Source organism: Dromiciops gliroides, chromosome 1 (assembly GCF_019393635.1).
Source record: "Dromiciops gliroides isolate mDroGli1 chromosome 1, mDroGli1.pri, whole genome shotgun sequence".
Lineage (NCBI taxonomy): Eukaryota > Metazoa > Chordata > Mammalia > Microbiotheria > Microbiotheriidae > Dromiciops > Dromiciops gliroides.
In genome coordinates this window covers 656,699,467-656,719,937 of record NC_057861.1, presented here as the reverse complement: position 1 = coordinate 656,719,937, position 20,471 = coordinate 656,699,467, and the positions used below count along the sequence as shown (strand labels likewise).

The 20,471-nt window shown below is 38.8% G+C and overlaps 1 protein-coding gene across 4 annotated transcripts in view; it reads right to left on the bottom strand.

Annotated features, from left to right (window-relative positions):
* The window catches only part of FSD1L (fibronectin type III and SPRY domain containing 1 like), an 89,192-nt gene extending 70,067 nt beyond the window's left edge, over positions 1 to 19,125 (bottom strand). For 2 of the 4 annotated variants that reach the window (XM_043978149.1, XM_043978150.1), the window contains exons 1-3: positions 18,935 to 19,125; positions 3,909 to 4,004; positions 3,493 to 3,624 (exon numbers count right to left, since the gene is read on the bottom strand). In XM_043978149.1, the coding sequence (XP_043834084.1) occupies positions 3,493 to 3,624; positions 3,909 to 4,004; positions 18,935 to 18,949 (243 nt within the window). In that variant the 5' untranslated portion in view covers positions 18,950 to 19,125. Of the gene's footprint in view, positions 1 to 3,492; positions 3,625 to 3,908; positions 4,005 to 8,543; positions 8,668 to 18,934 lie in introns of those variants that run through there. The other 2 variants (XM_043978151.1, XM_043978152.1) reach the window with 2 other exon arrangements.
* Between the last annotated feature and the right edge of the window lie 1,346 nt (positions 19,126 to 20,471).

Genomic DNA, 20,471 nt, shown 5'->3' with positions numbered 1-20,471 from the left:
CTTTATATTTTAAAAAGGATTATTCTCAAAAGCCAGATCATATAACAAACTAAATTAGAGTTAATCTAAGTTAACACTAACTTACTATTTTGCTTCAAGGACAATTCATAGAATTCTGTTTTCTTTGGTCTCTGTTTATCTTCAATATTGGATTGCCTTTTACCTGAAATGTCCTTTCCCTTTGTTCTTTCAAACAATGTCCCTCCCTTTTTCAGGCCTTCTCAAAAACCATTTTCTCAAGGAAGTGTTCTTTAAATAAACCTAGGAAACCAAGGCCCCTTTTCACTCTGCAGCATAACTATCTTAAGCTGCACTTAGTTACAGATTTTTTATATACATTTTGATGCCTATATATTGTCTAATTTTCAAAATTTAGATTATAAAATCCTTTGATGGCAGGACTGTGTTTTTTACTTTTTTTTCCTAAACTCACTTAGAGCCTGCAATGGCTAATGATGGTATTAGTAATTTTATTATTTTTTCTTTTTAAACTCAAACTAAAATCTTCATTACAGCTAATAACCAACTACACAGTATCTAATATGCATAACTGTCATTTGAAAGTCATAGCTGATATCTCAATGAATTAGCTAACAAGTGGAAATTTTATAATCTATTATTGGGGGTAGGAGAAGGGAAGTCAAGAACTGTGATTTCTTTGGTGTAGTCAAGTCAAGAAGCATTGATTAAGTAGCTGCACAAAGAGAGCAAAAACACTCTCTGCCCCAAGGAGCTCACAATTTTATGGGGGAAACAGCATGCAAACAACTACACACAAACAAGATAAACTGAAAATAATCTCATAGAGAAGGCACTAGAATTAAAGCGGACCAAGGGATTTTAGCTAAGATTTGAAGCCAAGAAAACCAGAAGGCACATGTGAGGGAGAGAATTCTAGAAACTGGGGACCACCAATGAAAATACACAGAAGTAGAAGATGGAATATCTTGTGTAAAGAACAGCAAAAAGACTAGTGTCACTGGACAGCAGAGTATGGGTAAGGGAAAGGAAAACCAAAATAAGGTGTAAGAAGCCTGGAAAAGTAGGAAAGGCCTGATTATAAAGGAAGATTAAGTTGACAGCTTTGTGGAAGACAGACTGGAGTGCTGAGAAACCTGAGGCAGGGAGACCAACCGGAAGGCTACTAAAATAATCTAGGTATAAGATAATGGGACTGCTCCATGGCAGTAGTGTCAGAGGAGAGAAAGGATCATATCCAAGAAATGGTGTGAAGGTAGAAGCAACAGAATTTGGCTACAGATTGGATATGGAGTGAGGGTTAAATTTTGGATATATTGAGTTTAAGATGTCTGTAGGGACAGCTAGGTGGCGCAGTGGATAGAGCACGGGCCCTGGAGTCAGGAGGACCTGAGTTCAAATCCGGCCTCGGACACTTGACACTTACTAGCTGTGTGACCCTGGGCAAGTCACTTAACCCCAATTGCCTCACTTAAAAAAAAAAAAAAAGATGTCTGTGAAATGTCTTGCTAAAGATATTTAGTAGGCAGCTGGAGATGAGAGGGGAGGTCAGAAGAGAGATTAAAGCAGGAAAAATAGATCTGAAAAACATCTGCATAAAGATGATGATGATTGAATATTCCCCTAAACAAAGCAGACTGACACAAGCTTGGATTAGGGTTTTAGAAAAAGTCTTAAGTTTTTCTCATTGCCATGGGCAATGAGTGACTTGCCCTGAGTCTCTCAGTCGATGTCAAAGGCAGAATTTGAACTCTAGTCCTTCCTGATTCTATGGCCCCTATTCCATGCTGAACTTGAAGTAAATTTCTTCCTCTTTCAGATTCAACTATCTTCAGCACATATTATAAAATACTCTAAACAAACCCTAAAGTCAGTTGACAATAATAAAAAACCAACGTCAGAAAATTAAGGAGTCAGTACTTAAATGGTTAAAAATTATAAAAGTCACCCATAACGATGGCATATAACAATATACATAATTTACCCTAGGTAACTGGAAAATATTTTTCTAAACCGGGGTATACCCTCAGGCTCAAAGCCAGTATCTTTATTTCATCTGGCCTAAGACAAGTTTCTTAAAACGAAGTGCCATTTGGGTACCCCCAGTCACTACTGCAAATAAAAGCACCAAATTTAATTTTCTGCCTAATTGTTCCAGCAACTTGCACCCTCCTTCAAAGGTGATTTCACCTAACTAGCTCACAAAGGGGCAAACAATAGGTAATTTGGGTTAAAAGTAGAAAGGAGAGAAAAGAAACTAGCAATAGTAACAATGGGGGCTATTTACTCTTTTGTAGATGAGGTAAGGCTAATCAGGGTTGGCAGGGAGGCTAGGCCCAAAGGCTACTGAGGACAGCCTAATTAGGCAGGAATTTTTGTCAACTGGGGGTGTGGGGAAAAGAGTAGATATTGGCACCACACCAGAAATGGAATTTTTGGAGAACAGAGAGGACATGCAGACAAGCATGGGAGTAAATAAATCTGTTCTGGCAGGGCAAAAACTAAGGTGATGAGGATGTCTAAGTAGGCAAGGACCTAAGGGGTAATAATTTTTGCAGGTCACAAAATATTTGAGCTGAAAGAGATGTCAGAGATTATCTCATCTAATACCCTAACTCTATCAGAGACAAGACAGAGGAACGGGATGGATCTGTGGGCAGGCAATGTTGCCTTTTTTCTCTCTGTTATCTCTCTCCCTTCTCTTGCCCTTGGACTTCTCTTTCACTTAAATGGCCTTAAAAAGGAAATGAAGTAAATTTCTTGTTTTATTTAATGAATAAAATGTTGTTCTTTGTTCTAATAAAAAGGGAGTGGGCTGAACTTCTTACATTTCACTCTCTAGAGAAAAAAAAACTAAATAGCTTTGCTTTTTATTTTAATATGGCCAACTGATTCTCCACCCCACCCCCCTATCTCCAACTGCTTTACACTCTGTATAGCTAAGACTTCTCTCCTAAATAAAACTGTAAGTGTCTAAAGGAAATACATAGTACTGATCACACAAATACAAGCTCAATAAATGGTTGATGGCTCTCATTTCTAATCAACCATTACTTTTTAAACACTGAATTTTTCATATACTTATTTGTACTTTCTAGCTATATAAAGAAGTATTTTATTTTCCCTTCTAGATTTATTGTTTGGCTAAACACAGAAATGATTTAAACTTCCCATTTTCATTCAGGCTCTTTCAAATCACATGGACACAATCTATTGGTCTGATTTCTAAAATGAAAATTTGTAGAAATACCAAAATGCCAATAGCTACAAATTTCTAGCTGGCAAATTAAGGAATATACAGATTTCAGTGTGTATAGTATTGTACCAGGAATTTTTAAAATTAATTTGTTAGCACACATCACCATTTACATATTATACCAAGCAATTTAAGATTATTAAAACACATGTACTTTTATCTAAATTTATTCATATTTTCTTTCAAAGTATTTAATAGACTGTAAAATTATCTGAATGAAATATTCTTCTATTTTTGCAATATTTATATGAACTTACCTGTAGTTCTTGTGATTTACGAGCTTGTTCTTGCTTGATAGAATTAGTCATACTTTCTTTCATCTCATCCAATATAGAATAAAGACCATCAAATTCCTCATCTAATTCTAAAAGTATGTTAGAAGAGTTGGCCTGTTTAAAAATAATAAATAATAAATGGAAACAAGCCGGTAAAAAAGAATGATATAGTCACAATACAGTTATCAAAGAACAAAGACAAATAAAATGTATGTGCCATAACTATGTATTTTATACAATGAAAATAATAAGATTTCTGATATATCTGAGTATTTCCAGAAATACACATCTTAATATCTTAATAATAAAATCTAGAATTGACTATATGTTTACAGCCATTTGATCTGATCTGAAATTCATTCATTCTGTGCCATATTTAGTTTTTAACTGAATCATACCTGAACTCCTTTTAATGTATGATTTAGAGTATCGATAAAATTCTGGATTTCATCATTTTTGCTTGCCAGAGTTGTGATAATCCTTTGTAGAGCTTCCTAGAATAAAAACAAAACCATACCCTGAATAAAAACGAGTCACCATAACCCTTATAATATTTTAACTAAAGAAATTATCAAGCCCCCAAAATCATCTTCTAAAGACAAACTCTCTATGTAAACTGTATGACTAACAAAACCAGAATATAGCCAGATGTAGTTCCTATGGCAATATTACTTGAGATATTTCACTGCTCAAAATCTACCCAGATCCTTCAACTTCTAAAGAAGGGAGTAACAGTTTTATTCTCTTTTTATTTTTAAAATCAAACTTACATCTTACAGTGAATAGCCAACTAAAACCAAATCAAAATGTCACAGATATAGCTTCTAGAAGTTAACTTTCTGCTATAAAATTAGACATGCCCAATTAAGTCAACTGGGAATCCCCATGCTCTATCAGGACAAATTTATCATGACTATTAGGTAACAAAGGAGACATGAAAAGGAAAGTGATGGGATCCTGAAAATGATCAAGTTTTTTAAAAATACATTTTATTTTTTTAAAGATAAATTTGAGGATAAGATTGAAGTTTCCTTTTTCAAGGAAAAAAAAAAGGAATGAACATTTGCAGGTGCCCAACAATCAAGATAAAAAGAGAAACCCATGCAATTATTTTTCTTTTAAAAAATTTTCCTCACCTTCAGATTAGCTAGCAAACGTATGCCTCCTTCCATATCTAAAACTATGATCTAATTAAAATCACAGGACCAAAGAGCAAAGATTTAATGTGTCTATGGATAACAATATCAAAACCTGAAATGAAAACAACTGATTGCAAACACTGTGTAACATTCATTGTGGGAAGTCAAACTCAAACTTTACTTTCTGGTTCTCATTTTACCATAATTCTTGATGTATTTTCTCATTTTCAAGGGAAATAGATTTTCCCAGGGCTCCTCTTTTATGTGTCCAAAATTTTAAAAATTCCAACTAGTCTCAGATAATGGGGATGGAGTGGAGTGGCTCAGGGAGATGAGCTTATGCCAACTATTCTTTATCACCTAAATAAAGTTTATCAACTTAATAAAGTGTGACTGCTGAATTGGTATCAAATGGGGGGAAGCACAGCAGTGGAGACTAGTGAGCAATAACAATCAAAAAACCTTTTCACTCCCCCTTGAACTCTGAGGGGACAAGCAGCAGCTGCTCACTCAAGACCAGAACTGCCAGTGTGAGTGGGGGTTGGGAGAAGAGCCCAGTCTATGTACTATAACAATATCTTCCCTACGTGACTTGCAGGGTTGTTGACTATCAACTGAAGCAATACAGTACATGGAAATACTTTGAAAAGTACAAACTGATTTTTCCTTCCTGGTCTAGAACTATTATTTCACTGATATCAGATACTCCTAGTAAGAAAATTTCCTCTATTCAGTGCAGATTGGCCAACGTTCTGCAACATGCACAGTTAAAATATTAATAGCTACCCAGAAAAAAATATTCAAATATTTTGGTGGCACAGTAGATATAGTATTGGGCCTGGAGTCAGAAAGACCTGAATTCAAATCTGGCCTCAAACACTTGCTGTGTGACCCTGGGTACTTAACCCTGTTTGCCTCAGTTCCTCATTTGTAAGATGAACTGGAAAAAGAAATGTCAAAACACTCCAGTATCTTTGCCAAGAAAACCAACAAATGGTGTCATGGAGAGTTGGACACAACTGAACAACAACAAAAATTAACGTTTCAGAGCTATAATATCTAATGGAAATTACTCAGCTTAATTCTTCCCATATTAAGTAATTAGATTCAAATACTCAAGAGAGTAGGTCTCTGAAGATTTAAGCCAGCCCAGGTGATTTTATCCCCTCCTTGCCAAAGAAAGCTTTCCTAATTCCTAATGGTCTTGCCAAGCAGACTGGATAATTTGTTAAATAAATTGTATTACAGCTAATACTAACATGAGAACCAGAACACTTAAGGACTTACTATCACCTTTTAGTTTATCACCCAAAAAGCACATAGACAGTAATATCTAGATCATTTCTGTTGTTACTGTTGTTCCTTCATTCTCAAAGAGGACCATGACATCAGGGTGATGTCATAAACCTGCAATGATTTGGATTTAAGTGAAGTAGATCTGTGCAAGGTCACCAACCTCACTGTCTCTCTGTCTAGAGAGTCATCTGGATCCAGTGGCAAGATATATAGCAGGACAACTAGAAATGACCCTGGATGTTTTTAAAGCAATTGGGGTTAAGTGACTTGCCCAAGGTCATATAGCTAGTGTCTGAGGTGAGATCTGAACTCAAGTCCTCCCAACTTCAAGGCCAGTGCTCTATCCACTGTGCCACCTAACTGCCCAAATCATTTCTGTAACGAGCTAGTAAATCATACATTCTTCCCTATCCTATCTTACAAACTTCTGCTTTTCACTTTACTTCTCCCCTCCCCGTCCCCACTTTTTTTTTTAACTACACACTCATATTACCTTAAAGCTTCTGAAACAACTTCCAAATTGTTTTAGCTTTAGGGCAATACAGAAGAGTTGCAGATGAATAAAAGTGAATATAATGTCCATTTCAATTATGAAAACTTTTTTTTTTGTGAAGAAGCTTATAACAGTTGGCATAGAAAAGTTTATTGCCAGAATAACTATGCAAACAAAACTAAAGCAAGTAAAGCATACAAAAGTTAAGCTATTGAGAGAATTCAAGCTCTTACTGCAGTTTTTTGTTTGTTTGGGGGGGGGTTGTTTTTTAGTATAAGGATACATTTGAACCTTTGTTTCACTGTAATACTACAGAAACTTCTACTACTAAAGCAGGCTGGCACCTTCAGCGCAACTTGGAGACTAAAATAATTGACTGTTAGGTGACTTGTCCAGGGTCACATGTAAAGGATGTGTCAGAAGCTAAACTGGAACCCAGGTCTTCCTGGCTTCAAGGCTAGCTCTTTATTCACTACATCAGAGGTCAAAACACAGGTCCACAAAACTCAGCCTGAACCAGACTAAAATGTGGATCCTATTTGATTATTGTGTTAACGTATTCATTAAAAAAGTAATATATAAACATGTGTGGTTTTCTAAGCCATATATGGCCCACAGGGATCTTTTTGCACAATTCAGTGGCCCACTTTTCTATCTAGGTTTGACATCAATGCACTATATGACCAACTAACTGTCTCTGGTTCTTTTAGGTAGTCCAAAATGAGCATCAATTCAGATCAGATCATAGGATTTGCAAAAATATTTGAATGTTAAATCTAATCATCAATGAAATGTTTATTTTGCTCCAAGATTTATGTGAGCCAATGATTTTTATGGTATTACTGTATTTAGACCCTATTTCCCCCTCAACTTTTGTTGAACAAACAACGAAAAATCAAATATGGCAGATGTTTCTTCTTTGCTGATTTAATTAAGTGGGGAGAAAAATGAATAAGGGGGAAAGTTTTGTCATAGATATCTAACCATTTCTCTTAAACAGTTTACCCAGCTCCCTCAAAAAATAATTAAATAATACTATCGCTGAGAATGGGGATTTCAAATTACTGAAGCTTTTTTGGCACCAGAACCTTGAGACACAATTCAACTAATATTTATTTACTGAGTTCCTGTATTAAGATGCATAAAGAGATGAGTGAGCTAAAAAGTAAAAACTGTCTCTTCCCCTCAAGAAACTTAAAATAGAGCAGAAATAAGACAAATTCAATGAAAAGATAAGTACTAAATAATCCCAAAAGGCATAACTAGGTCCATACAAAATATCCTCCCATCAATTAACATGTGAATAACTGACTACAGAAAGAACAGACACTAAAACCAGGAATCACTCTATTGGCTGTTCAGAATATGCTTTAACATTCAATTTAATTTCTACATAATCCACAGCAGAGAAAAAAATCATAGCACATTTAAGATCATCTTAAAATTAGACATTTATATGCCTATTCAGGAGACTGTTCTCATTTTTACACTTTCTTTTTCAAAGAAATATGGAAATTGTTCTACCAGTAAGGGAGATTCTAAGGAAAAATGCCAAAAAAAACCTTCGTTACCACAGGAAGAAATAGCAGCAGAGGCAAAGAGAGTGACTATTTTCAAGACATCAGATAAGAGGGGCACAATACCAAAAAAAAACATGAATTCTATAAATGTGACAAACAAAAATATGTACTTGGAAGTATTAGAGCAGAGAATAGGGAATGGGGGAGGGGTGTCAGGGATCAGCGAAGGAAAGATTCAGACTCAGAAAGAAATGGAACTCTGGAGCTTGTCAAGATCTTTGATAGGGCAGAGAAGCATCCTAGGCAAAACAGGTAAAAGTGATACAGAGACTTCCTCTCCCACCACTCTAGGTTCTTAAACTAGGACTTCAACAGTTTCTTCTGCACCAATCCCCATCTCTCCTCCAGAGAGGTGTAAGAGGTAATACTTCTATTACAGCATGACAGAGCACTCTTCATTTGCAATGAAGAGACTTAGGCTGAAACCCTAGATCAAATTCTTACTAACTGTGTGACTAGGGGCAAGTAACTTCACCTCTCATAGATTAAAACAAACAAACAAACAAGTAATAATGTAACACTTACTTGAATTCACAGTATTGTGAGGAAAGTGTTCTAAAAAAATCGACCCAAGTCACACTGTTGATAGTCTCAATGTAGTTTCAGGGGTCTCTGACCCACGAATACTAAGTTTTTTTAACTGAAAATTATTCTGGTGATCTAGTGCTTCCCCCTTTACTTTACAAATTAGGAAAATGGAAAGTTAGGAAATTAAGGAATTTAGAAGCATATAATCATCAAGCCACCCCAACAGTCCTACTGATGCCTCATAGTGGCACCGAGGTGATTCTGGGTACTTGAAGATTCTGCCAAGGAAGCTCAAGTTCTGGCAGATTTTACCAGGCTGGAAATGCTTCAATTACAGTCTGAGCAATAGACTGTGCCTGTGCTTTCCAAAAAAACAGCTGAGTTAAATAAGGAGAAGTTCATCATCAGTAGTCTGGCCTCTTAGTAATGAATTCTTTGGCCATGGCAACCCATGAACAAAGAAAAATGCAAATTAGCCCTCAGTCTTTTGTGTATCCCTTCCCCTTCTGCAGGGACAGTGGCAAATAACAGAAAAGGGGAAAGAGGGCGCTAAGAATCAGGGTTTAGATCATTTATTAACTTTAACTTAGCTTCTGGTACTCTAAATATCAGATCTATGTCCAGTAACCCTATGGACATACTACTGAAGGAAGTGAATCCCTTTTAATTGGACAACACTACCAAATCCACCAACTCTAATTATGGATTTTACATAACTGATATAGAACAACTGCTATAACAATAAGAACAAAAGAACTTAAACCACCATAGAAAGCATATAATGCTTTACTTCCTGGACAAAAAGTGGGATGTGAAAACCAATAGCAACACTGATTTAGAATATACATTTCTAAACTCTTAAAGAGAAGAATAGTGGAAGATTATGAGTGATATTTCTTTATAAAACACAAGAAGCAGGGTAGGGGAAATCTGGCATATAAAAAGATTGGAAGGCAGCTGGTGCAGTGGAAGGATTTGAACTTTGGAGTCAGAGGTCATGATTTGACTCCCAAATGGTCGTCACTTAACCTCTTGGGTCCTCAATTTAATAATCTCTAAAATGAAGATGTTGTACTAAATGACTTCTTAGGTCCCTTCTAAATCTAAATCTACGTCCTTAGGATCCTATGAACTAAGCAAAAAACTGTAAGGAGGCTAACAAACATTCAAAAGATAGAAGAGATCTGCAAAGATTTGGAAGGGAGGTATGGTACAGTGGAAAGGGCACTGGTTCTGGAGTCAGAGGACCCTAGGTTCAAATTCTGTTTTTGGCACTTAGTGACCTTAGGCAAATCATTTAATCTCCAGCACTCTCAGATTCTTCATCTATATAATGACAGAGATGGAGAAATGCTCTGAGTTCCCTTCTAGTTCTAGCTCTGTGATTTTTAAAAAACATTTTTTTGTTAATGACCCCAAGTTTCTCCATTAAAGACCCATCTTTTCATTACCAATATTCTTCTATTGATGTATTATCATTAGTCACTGGCAAGAATATGGCAGGCATAAGGGACCTGCAACACCTTATAAATAAGACATATAACAGATATCATCAAATGTAACCTATGACCAAAAAAAACCCAACAACAACAAAAAAACACCACCACAGAATAGTCAAATGGCAAGAGCCAGTATTAAGAAAGAGACATTCTTCTGTCCTTGAGATTTCAAGAGAACTTAAGGAATGACCCCTATGTGCAAGATGGAATCTCTGTGGCAAACTGAGAAGAAAGCACCAAGAGAAGTTGCACAGGACAGACAGGTACATATGGGTGATGTTTTGCTACTTTGGAAGAAATTCCTACATCAATAAAATCATAATCATTCTAAATTATATTCTCAAAATTTGGAAATTGCCTCGAGCCATCTAATCTAATCCATATATGAAAAAGGAACTCCTTTAAAACCACCTAGTTGATAGCTTGAAGGTCACAGCTGGGACTAGAACAAAGATCTCTTCATGCTAATCCAATGTTTTTCTTTCTTTTCTTTTCTTTTCTTTTTTTTTTTTGCAGGGCAATGAGGGTTAAGTGACTTGCCCAGGGTCACACAGCTAGTAAGTGTCAAGTGTCTGAGACTGGATTTGAACTCAGGTCCTCCTGAATACAGGGCCAGTGCTTTATCCACTGGGCCACCTAGCTGCCCCCTCAATGTTTTTCTTCACTGCTTTGCTGCCCTCCACACCTTCTTATTGTTCTCTTTGTCTGCTTTAACAAAGAAAAGGGTCTTGTACTCCAATCAACAAATTTAAACACCTGGTATATGATGGACACTAGGGATACAAAAACAAAAATTAAATAGCCCCTGCCCTCATATAAGCTTACATTGTATCAGGGGAAACAACATGTTCAGATAAGCAGATACAAAACATAGGGATTGAGTGGGGAAGCTAGGTGGTGCAGTGGATAAAGCACCAGCCCTCGATTAAGGAGTACCTGAGTTCAAATTAGGTTTCAGACACTTGACACTCACTAGCTGTGTGATCCTGGGCAAGTCACTTAACCCCAATTGCCTCACCAAAAAACAAACAAACAAAAATAGGGATTTCGAACAAACCTGTGACTTAATTTTATTATATAGAATTCCCAGATAAGGAAAACCCTCTACAAATACAGTTCATCACTTTCTCTGTAATTTATAGTCAGAGTAATCTAGAACAGGTATAAAACTGACACATGTGCCTCCCAACACACACATATATACATACTCTTGAGTACAGCCTAAACCAAACTAAAATGTAGTTCCTATCTGATTTTATTGCGTTGATGTACTAATATGTATGTATATATTTTTAAAAAAACTATGTGTGACTTTCAAAGTCAATATGTGACCTACGGAAAACCTTATGTATAGTTTAATGATTCCCATTTCAGTTTGAGGTTGACACCACTGGCCTAAAACACTAAAAAAGTTAAGTAACTTGTCAAAGGCAGTAAGGCTGCTGGTATGTATCAGATGTAGGATGAACCCAAGTCTTCCTAATTCCAAGGCCAGCTCTCTATCCCAAATAAATACTAGGGAATAGGGAATGGAAGAACACTAGCACCTAAAGAGATCAGAAAAGGCCTTAAATAGAAGGCGCCACACGAGTTGAGCTTTGAAGGAGGGAAAGGAGTCTAAGAGGCAAATAGGAGGAGGGAGTACATTCCAGGCACTGGGAACAACCTGGGAAAAGGGACAGAGAAGAAAAAAAAAGAGTGGGCTGGTCTAGCTAAAATATGTGAAGGAGAATAATGTACAATGTCCCAAAAGTCATAGTTCATTTTAAATCTGGGAGTCTGAAGCCACATTGTTGAAAATTTTAAATGATAAGAGAAGTGTATGTTTTATATGTTTAGGCCAATGGGACTTACTAAGCAGAGAGGAGTGACATGGTCAGACTTACGCTTTATGACCATCATTCAAAAAAAAAGATCATCACTCTAGCAGCTGGGCACATTATAGACTGAAGAGGTAAGAGACTAATTAGAATATTATAGTTCAGGCAAAAGTGACAAGAGATGACTACCACCCTACAATGAACCAAGATTGTAGCTATGTGAGTAAAAAGAGACAGATCCAAGAGATATTAAAGACATAGAACAGACAAGATTTTGTGTCTAAGTGGATATAAGGGAAGAAGGAGAATGAGGTGAAAAGGGCTCCAACTCTGAAAACCGGGACAATTTAACCTTGGAATTAGGAAGCTTAGTGGTACCCTTGTAAAAAGAGATCTTCCAAAGTTGTCTGTTAAGCTGATTGATGGCCTTGCCCATTAATCACACAGATAATACGTGTCAGAGGTAGAAAAAACTAGAGTTGATTTCTACCATCCACTTCAGCCAGGGACTATCTCACAAGTGGAGATATAAGGCTGCAAATATCAAAATCTGGTTGGGGTAGCTTTAATTTTAATATAAACTAATTTTCCTCGAAGTATAATCCAAACCCCTCAAAAAATGTAAATGATTTACTTTGGGGGGGGGGTTAGGAGGAAGGTTTTGAAAGAATAAGGTTCCTGAGCTAGTTGGGAGGGGCCACAATTAAGAAAATAAAAGGAAGATGAACAGGGTAATAGAAATTTTGTAGATAGCCCTGTTCATATTCAATTCAGTCAGTGCAGGTCTCTAAGGGGCAGCATTGGTATAGTAAAGTGGTGCACTGAAAACCAAGAAGTCTTAGATTCAAATCCCACTTGTGATATATACTTTGTGACCATGAGTAAGACACAGTTTCTTGGCCTGTTTCCTCATCTGTACATGGGGTTAACAGCATCTATAGCACCTGCTACACAAGACTGCTGTGGGGATCAAATGAGAATATATGTAAAGAATTTTGTAACCTTAAACGTTATAGAACTGTCAGCTATTATCATCATAACTCATCCACTAAAGGAGGCAGCTTTACTAGGCATTAACTAAAGATTTTTGTGGGTTTGTAGTTGTTTTTTTTTTAACTAACTACATTTTACTTTATTTCTGTGAGTCAAGCTTCTCATCAATTCCCCCAAACATGACAGTTTTTTTGCTAAGCATCTCCCAATCGTCACACATCGGCAAAGGCTGAAAGGTAAGAAAAGCATAATGTGAAAGGCCAATACTAATACAAAGCCTATTCTCATATTTTTGTGGGAAATCAGATAACTTTGAGTTGGTTAGGCCTATCAAATATTCACACCTTCCTAAGAATTAACTTTAATCAGTTTTTACACAAAGCAGAGACCAGCAGCATTCAAGAAAGAGGAATTCTGCTTAAGATAGACAGGGATAAGTTTGCAATACATAGGTTTATGTGAAGAGCTTGAACATCAAATAGATACTGAACACTAAGGCAGAAAAAAATTAGGGAGAAGGCAGTGTTAGGTTGAAGGAAAAAAGAGGGAAGTCAGAGATAACAAATTGCAAAGGATCAAAGATAAACCTTAGGGCAGCTAGATGGCACAGTGGATAGAGCACCGGCCCTGGAGTCAGGAGTACCTGAGTTCAAATCCGGCCTCAGACACTTAACACTTACTAGCTGTGTGACCCTGGGCAAGTCACTTAACCCCAATTGCCTCACTAAAAAAAAAAAATGATAAACCTTGCTTTCTCACTCCCAATTTTGCTTAGGGCCCTCAAAGCAGTATGAGTACCAGGCAAATCATAATACTGCTGCTTCTCAAACACTTGCAGAAGGTGACTAACTCAAGGTTAAGATATCAAGACAAAGTTAAAAAACTGCAAACCTCAGGCTCTCTCAAATGATCTCATTTTCATCAGTAAAAAGCCAAGATGATATTACACTGGATTTGGAAGCAAGAGAGATTTAGGTTCAAACTGTGTCAGTAAGTCCATCAATAAACATTTATTAAGCTATCTATTAAGTACCAAGCACTGTACAGAGCCCTGGGGATACAAAAAGAGGCAAAAGACAGTCCCTTTCCTCAAGGAGTCTACTATCTAATGGGGGAGACAACAAGCAAACAAATATGTACAAACAAACTATAAACAAAAAACAACAGAGGGAAGGCACGAAAATTTTAAAAGTTTAGGAAAGATTTCCTGTAGAAGATTGGATTTTAGCCGGGACTTAGAGGAAGTCAAGGAAATCAATAAACCAAGATGAGGAGGAAGAGGATTCCAGGCATGGAGAACAGCCAAGAAAATGCTCAGAGCAAAGAGAGGGAGTGTTTTATCCATGGACCTGGGAGTCAATGTGGCTGGATCATAGAGTACATGGAAGGAGTAACTGTAAAAAGACTTCAAAGGTAGGAGTGACTAGGTTATGAATGGTTTTGAACACCAAAGAGAGGATTTTTGTATCTGATCCAGAAAGCAGCAGACAGCCAATGGAGGAAGGTGACATGGTCAGACCCATACTTTAGTAATCTTGCCTTCAATACTTATAGCTATGTAACCTCAATTTCCTCAAGTTGTAAAATGAAGCTAACATGACCTACATGTAGTCTTGCATCACAAGATTGTTGTGAGATCCAAATAAGAAAATGTACTTAGTAAAACATTCAAAAACTATATCATGTTAGTTATTCTCTCTTCCAGGCTACAGTTTATGCTACTACATCTTCTGGACTGATAAAGGGAAAAAGAATATAGGGGTATACAAAATATTCTCAGTGACCCTCCTCTCATAGGTCCCTAACTTACTGCTTTTCCAACTTTACTAAGGTAATGCACTGGATTTCTCCATGTGAAGGGTCTCCTGTACAAAAATCTAGATGTAATCTTTCCCAATCAAATTCCTCCAAGTATCTCTGTGTTCTCTTTTTATATCCATACTTCATTAGTAAAGAAACTTTTTTGATAAGGATATAATCAAAAGGCTTTTTATATCAAATAAAACCACCTACATTTAATACATCTTCTGCAAGAATGTGTTCCAAAAACTCAACAAAATCCTACTATGTATAGAAGTTAATGCTCGTTGTCTGTATCCATGGTGCTATATATATATCCAAAGCAATTGGCTTCTCCCCGCCCCCCACCCCCCAAACAGTGACTGTTGCTAACATAACATTGCAGTCCAAATTATTTCCTCTGACAGAAAAGCAGTTGGTCACACTAATCTGTTTGCTGACCAGCAGCCATCATGTTACTGTAAGATTGTCTTCAGTTAAGCCTCAGATCCAATAACTAGAGCAGTGGAGTTACATGAGTCAGAACTTCCAATCCTCTTTCAATTTGGATTTAATGGTTCTCATTTGGCTCTATTACTTGAAAACCATTTGTTAGAGATATAAAGGAAACTCTGTAACCTGAGGGCAAAGGTGATCTTGGCTAGATTTCATTTGGGGAGTGGCTGTACAAAAGACCAAGCAATGTTCCAAAGTTTCTCTCTGAAAGCCTACTGCACTGTACCATAACAAATGAAAGCAGAATTCAAAGGAATATTACCAACAAATCCTTGTTATTATGCATATCATTTCAATTTTGTTTTTTGTTCCTGAATATATATATTTACTAGAAAGAATTGCTTGATTACTGATAATCCCTCACCTTTCTGAACAGTCAGAGAGAGAGATGTCTTCACACTCTATCATACATCTGTCTATACAATGTTAACATTCCTATTTGATCATAAAGAGAAAAATATATCTAACACATAATGCTTTAGAATGTAATATAATTCTATAATAATTTTATGAGAAAAGATTAAAATCTAAAACATTAACTATTTCAATGCCACAATGCAAAATGAATTTTCTTTTAAATAATATGGTTTATTTGCTGTTGCATAAAGTTTAATTCAATCCTGCTATACTAAAGTAAGATGATAAAGTGGTGCTCAATGCTCACCACAGTTAGAACTGTGAACACTAGTATTTTATTGTTTGTAGAATCATAGATTTAGAGTTGGAAGGAACCTTCAAAGTTGAGTCCAAACTCTTCCTTTCAGAGATTAGGAAAATAAGGCCTACAGAAGTTAAATGACTTGCTCAGTTACCCAACTATTAAACATCTGAGGCAGGACTCAAATACATTTCTTCTTGACTTTCTAAGTCCAGTAATTTATTCACTATACTACATGGGTCTCTTTGTTTAAATCCAAACTAGTAGGATTACACAAAATGAATATAAAAAAACCAATCATTTAATTAAAAACATTTCTCACCTCAAAAATCACAGAAATTTGACACTAAAACAGTTATGTTTAAAAAACAAAACTACCGTTTAAAAATTGAACAAGACCCATAAAAATATCCAAAGCACAAAAAAATAGAACATTTGTAAACCTACTTTAGTGTTAGTCATAAAAAGTAGAAATCAGGAAAGTTTTCCCTTAATTTCTTACTGAAGATGCAAGCATATAATAACTGTACTTTTTATTGTAGATATTCAAGTTAAAAATATTTACATTTTCACACGCCTGCCTTATTCTTCAAGTCTTGACAGTTTTAAAAAACCCTTTAAAAATGTCTCTTGGGGGCAGCTAGGTGGATAAAGTGGATAAAGCACAGTGGATAAAGCACTGGCCTTGGATTCAGGAGGACCTGAGTTCAAATCCAACCTCAGACACTTGACACTTAACTAGCTGTGTGACCCTGGGCAAGTCACTTAACCCTCATTGCCCCGCAAAAAAACAAAACAAAACAAAACAAAACAAAAAATGTCTCCCCATGGCTTTATACCTTCCAACAGAATGACTTCAAATATACTTTTATAATTATTTTAGAATACAATACCCTAAACACTTTTACTTTAGAATAAGCTAGATGGGGCAGCTAGGTGGCCCAGAGGATAGAACAGCAGCCCTGGAGTCAGGAGTACCTGAGTTCAAATCTGGCCTCAGAACATTGACACTTACTAGCTCTGTGACCCTGGGCAAGTCACTTAACCCCAATTGCCCCCCCAAAAAAAGAAAAAGAATAAGCTAGATTCCAGTGCAAAGAATCACAGAATCACCAAATGTTAAAATTGGAAGAAACCATTTAGTCAACACTGTACTGATTTCTCCAACATGGCACAGATACTGACAGAACTAGAAATAGAATAAATAGAACAAGGTGCTTATGATTTCCTCATCCAGTACAAATTAGTCCTTTTTAATTCTATTTAAAGAGAGACAGTAATGTGCAGGGGAAGAGCCCAGAACTCCCAGTCAAGGGATTTAAATTCTAATCCTAGCTCTGGGGCTTGGAATGTATGTTACCCCTACCTAAAAATGCTACTTCTCTAATCCCAGTTTCCTCATATATAAAAAATGAGGATAACAACTTTAAGTGGCTAAACTTAAAGCACTAAAAAACTCTGGGGTTATTACTCTCCCCATTAGTCTGAGCTCCTTGAGAGGAGGCTTTTGTATTGCAGTGACTAGCACATAGTAAAGTGCTTAATAAAATGCTGACTATGTGAGAAATGGAAGATTCCCTACAAGAGTCAGTGTCTTGCATGAGAAAAAGTACAGGGCAGCTAGGTGGCACAATGAATAAAGTACCGGCCCTGGATTCAGGAATACCTGAGTTCAAATGTGGCCTCAGACACTTGACACTAGTTGTGTGACCTTGGGCAAGTCACTTAACCCTCACTGCTCCGCAAAAAATAAAAATAAATTAAAAGTACATAATTTGGGATCAGAAGACCCATTTCAAATCCCAATTCTGCTACTTATTAGCCTTGAGACTCTCCTTGGCCCAGTCACTTATAAAATAAAGGGGTTAAACTTAAATGACCTAGCAGACCCCTTCGAACTTTAGATCTTCCTAAAAGCCAAAACTGTTGGCCACAATTTAACAAACAGTGAAGTACCTCCAAGAAGCAACCAGCATCAGAAAGACCCCAGTGCCAATCCTGCCTCAAGTACTTTGTCTGACCTTGGGCAAATCACTTCATCTCCCTTCTCCCGTTTCCTCTTCAGTCAAAATGTTAGCTATCATCATCATTACATCTCCTTCCCAAGGTTCTTAGGAGGATCACATAAGATAATAACTGTAAAGTGCTTAACACAATGCCTGGCACAAAGCAAGTGCCTATAAATGTTAGCTATTGTCATTATTGTTGTTATTATTATTATTACTATTTCACATCTACCTTCCAGGTCCTTCTCAGGATCAGTGGACATGGTCACTGTCAAGCCCTTAGTCCAGTGCCTGTTTCACATGGCAGGCTCTATTTATTGTTGTGGTTATTGTTATTACAGCACTTCCCTCCCCGGGTGGTCGGATCGAATGAGACGGGCTCTGCAAAGCAGGCTGTACCAATGCCAACCACTGTAACGATCGCTTTTCCAGCAATCCCAAATAACACCGACCACCTCCCGAGGGGAGATGTCATCTACCGAAAAGTCCGAGATTCCGGTAAAGGCGGAGGGGGGCGGGGGTCCGAGGGTGTGGTGGGATGGCTGCGGAGCCCCTTCTTGGGCCTCAGGACTTTGTCCCCGCCGGACCAGAGACAAGTTTTGCCTCAGAACAAGCACTTTCTCGTCACTTCACAGGCCGGGACCGCCCCTCGTCCGGGAAACCTGAGCTCGAGACCAAAGAGCCCCCTCCCACTCGGGACAAAGCCATCCTCAGCGCACTCTGGGGGCCAGCTCCAGGGCCCGGCCTCTTCCCGCCCCCTAGCCAGGGCTCGGCGTCCCATGGGTTGGGTGGGCCGTGTCCCCGGACTCGCTTTCTCGGGATGCCGCTATCCTAACTCCAGGCGGGGGAGGGGATGGCGCCATCGCAGGGGGGAGGAGGATGGAGGAACCCGGGGCCGCCTCCACTAGGTAGCTCCGCGCATCTTTCCCTTACTCCGCGCTCCCGACAGAGACAGGGCGGGGCGGGGTGGGGAGGGAAATTCGGGAGGGGAGGCCCGGGCGAAGGAGCTCCCCTCCCCGCCCCCCGCACACACGCCCGGTAGAGGGCTCGAGCCCCGCCCAGCCCCGCGCGCGAGGAAGGGGCGCCGCTCCCCCGCCCCCCAGCCTTCATCACTCACTTTCTGGGAATCCATGGGAAGGCCTCGAGCCCGTAGGGTTCTGCGACCAAAGCTGAGAGAACACTGGTTGCAGCGCCCTCGCCGCCGCCGTCTCCCGGGAGACTGATGCGCCGCCGACCTCGGCCGCCGCCTGGCCAGTCACCGCCCGCCGTAACCCAAAACTCCGGCCCCCAAGCCGCCTGCGCACACACCCCTTACTGCTGGGCGTGGAGGTCCTCCTCCCGCAAGATGGAAGGGCGGGGGAGGGCGCGGTCCTCAGCGCCTGCGCGCTAGCTCCTGACAGACCGGGGCGGGGGGGGGGCCGGAGAGCCGGCGCGGCGCAGAGAGAGAAAAGAGTGGAGCGTGACTGAGGAAAAAATGTAGTAACCAAGGAAGGGTGGAAGAGGGAGGGGAAGAGTGAAGAGGAAGGTCCGACTAACTGTTTGAGACGGGGGGGGGGGGGGTGGCGGGAAGGAGGGGTTAGCGGTGAGACTTCGAGTCGCACTGTCTTCCTCTGGGAATGCGAGGATACGTGTTCCACAGACCTGGTCGAGGAAATGCATTAAGGAGCTCAATATGTGTGTTAAAAAAATAAAAACCACAATCCAGCAATAACGGGCACGGGAGAGGTGCGGACAGGTGCGAAGGAGGAGTCCAAGCCGAGTGTCTGAGACACTGAGCAAGTTAGCGAGATGTTTGTGTTAACATCCAGGGACGGTCTCGAAACCGTCTTCTTCGTGCCGGTGTCAGCCAGCTTCATTAAAGTTTATGTCAAGCTCAAATTGCAATTAGGGCGACTGAAAGTCCAGTGTATTAAGTAAAAGGAGATATCCTCATTAGGCTAAGAGTAATCATAACCCAGGCTTTTCACATACTTAAAGGAGGAAGGAAGGGAGGGAGGGAGGGAGGCAGGAGAGAGAAAGAGGAAGGAAGGAGAAGGAAAGAAGGAGAAGGAAGGGAGGAAAAAGGAAGGAAGAAGGGAGGGAGGAAGAGAGGGGAGAGAGAGAAAGAAAGAGGAAGGAAGGAAGAAGGAGAGAGGGAGGAGAAGGAAGAAAGGAATTGAAAGAACAGCGCTGATAAAAATCACAAAATTTTAAAACTACACAGCAACGATGTTTTTTAGGCAGGGCAATGAGGGTTAAGTGACTTGCCCAAGGTCACACAACTAACGCAGCAACTATCAAATGTAAGTTCTTAGAGGGCAGGGACTGTCTTCCTCTCTCTAGAGTCTTAGCATAAATGTTTTGCACAAAGTGTTTTGCTTGTGTGCTTTCCATACTTAATAATTGTTTGTTGAATTGAACTGAAATAGTTAAAGCACCAGTCAACAAAGATGGAAATTGAAAGCCTTACTCAAAAGACTTCGAGTGAATAAATAGTATATTTAGAGAAATTAGGAAAGAAGGGTATGTATGTCACCTGCATCCCAAAAGACTCCCAGAAAGGGGGCTCTGGCTCTGGGCATAAACAGACCAGGATTCAATCAAAGAATCATTAGTATCTTTGGAGACCAAAATTTCAGTTGAATGATGAAGTCAGGAGCCAGGAATTAACATGG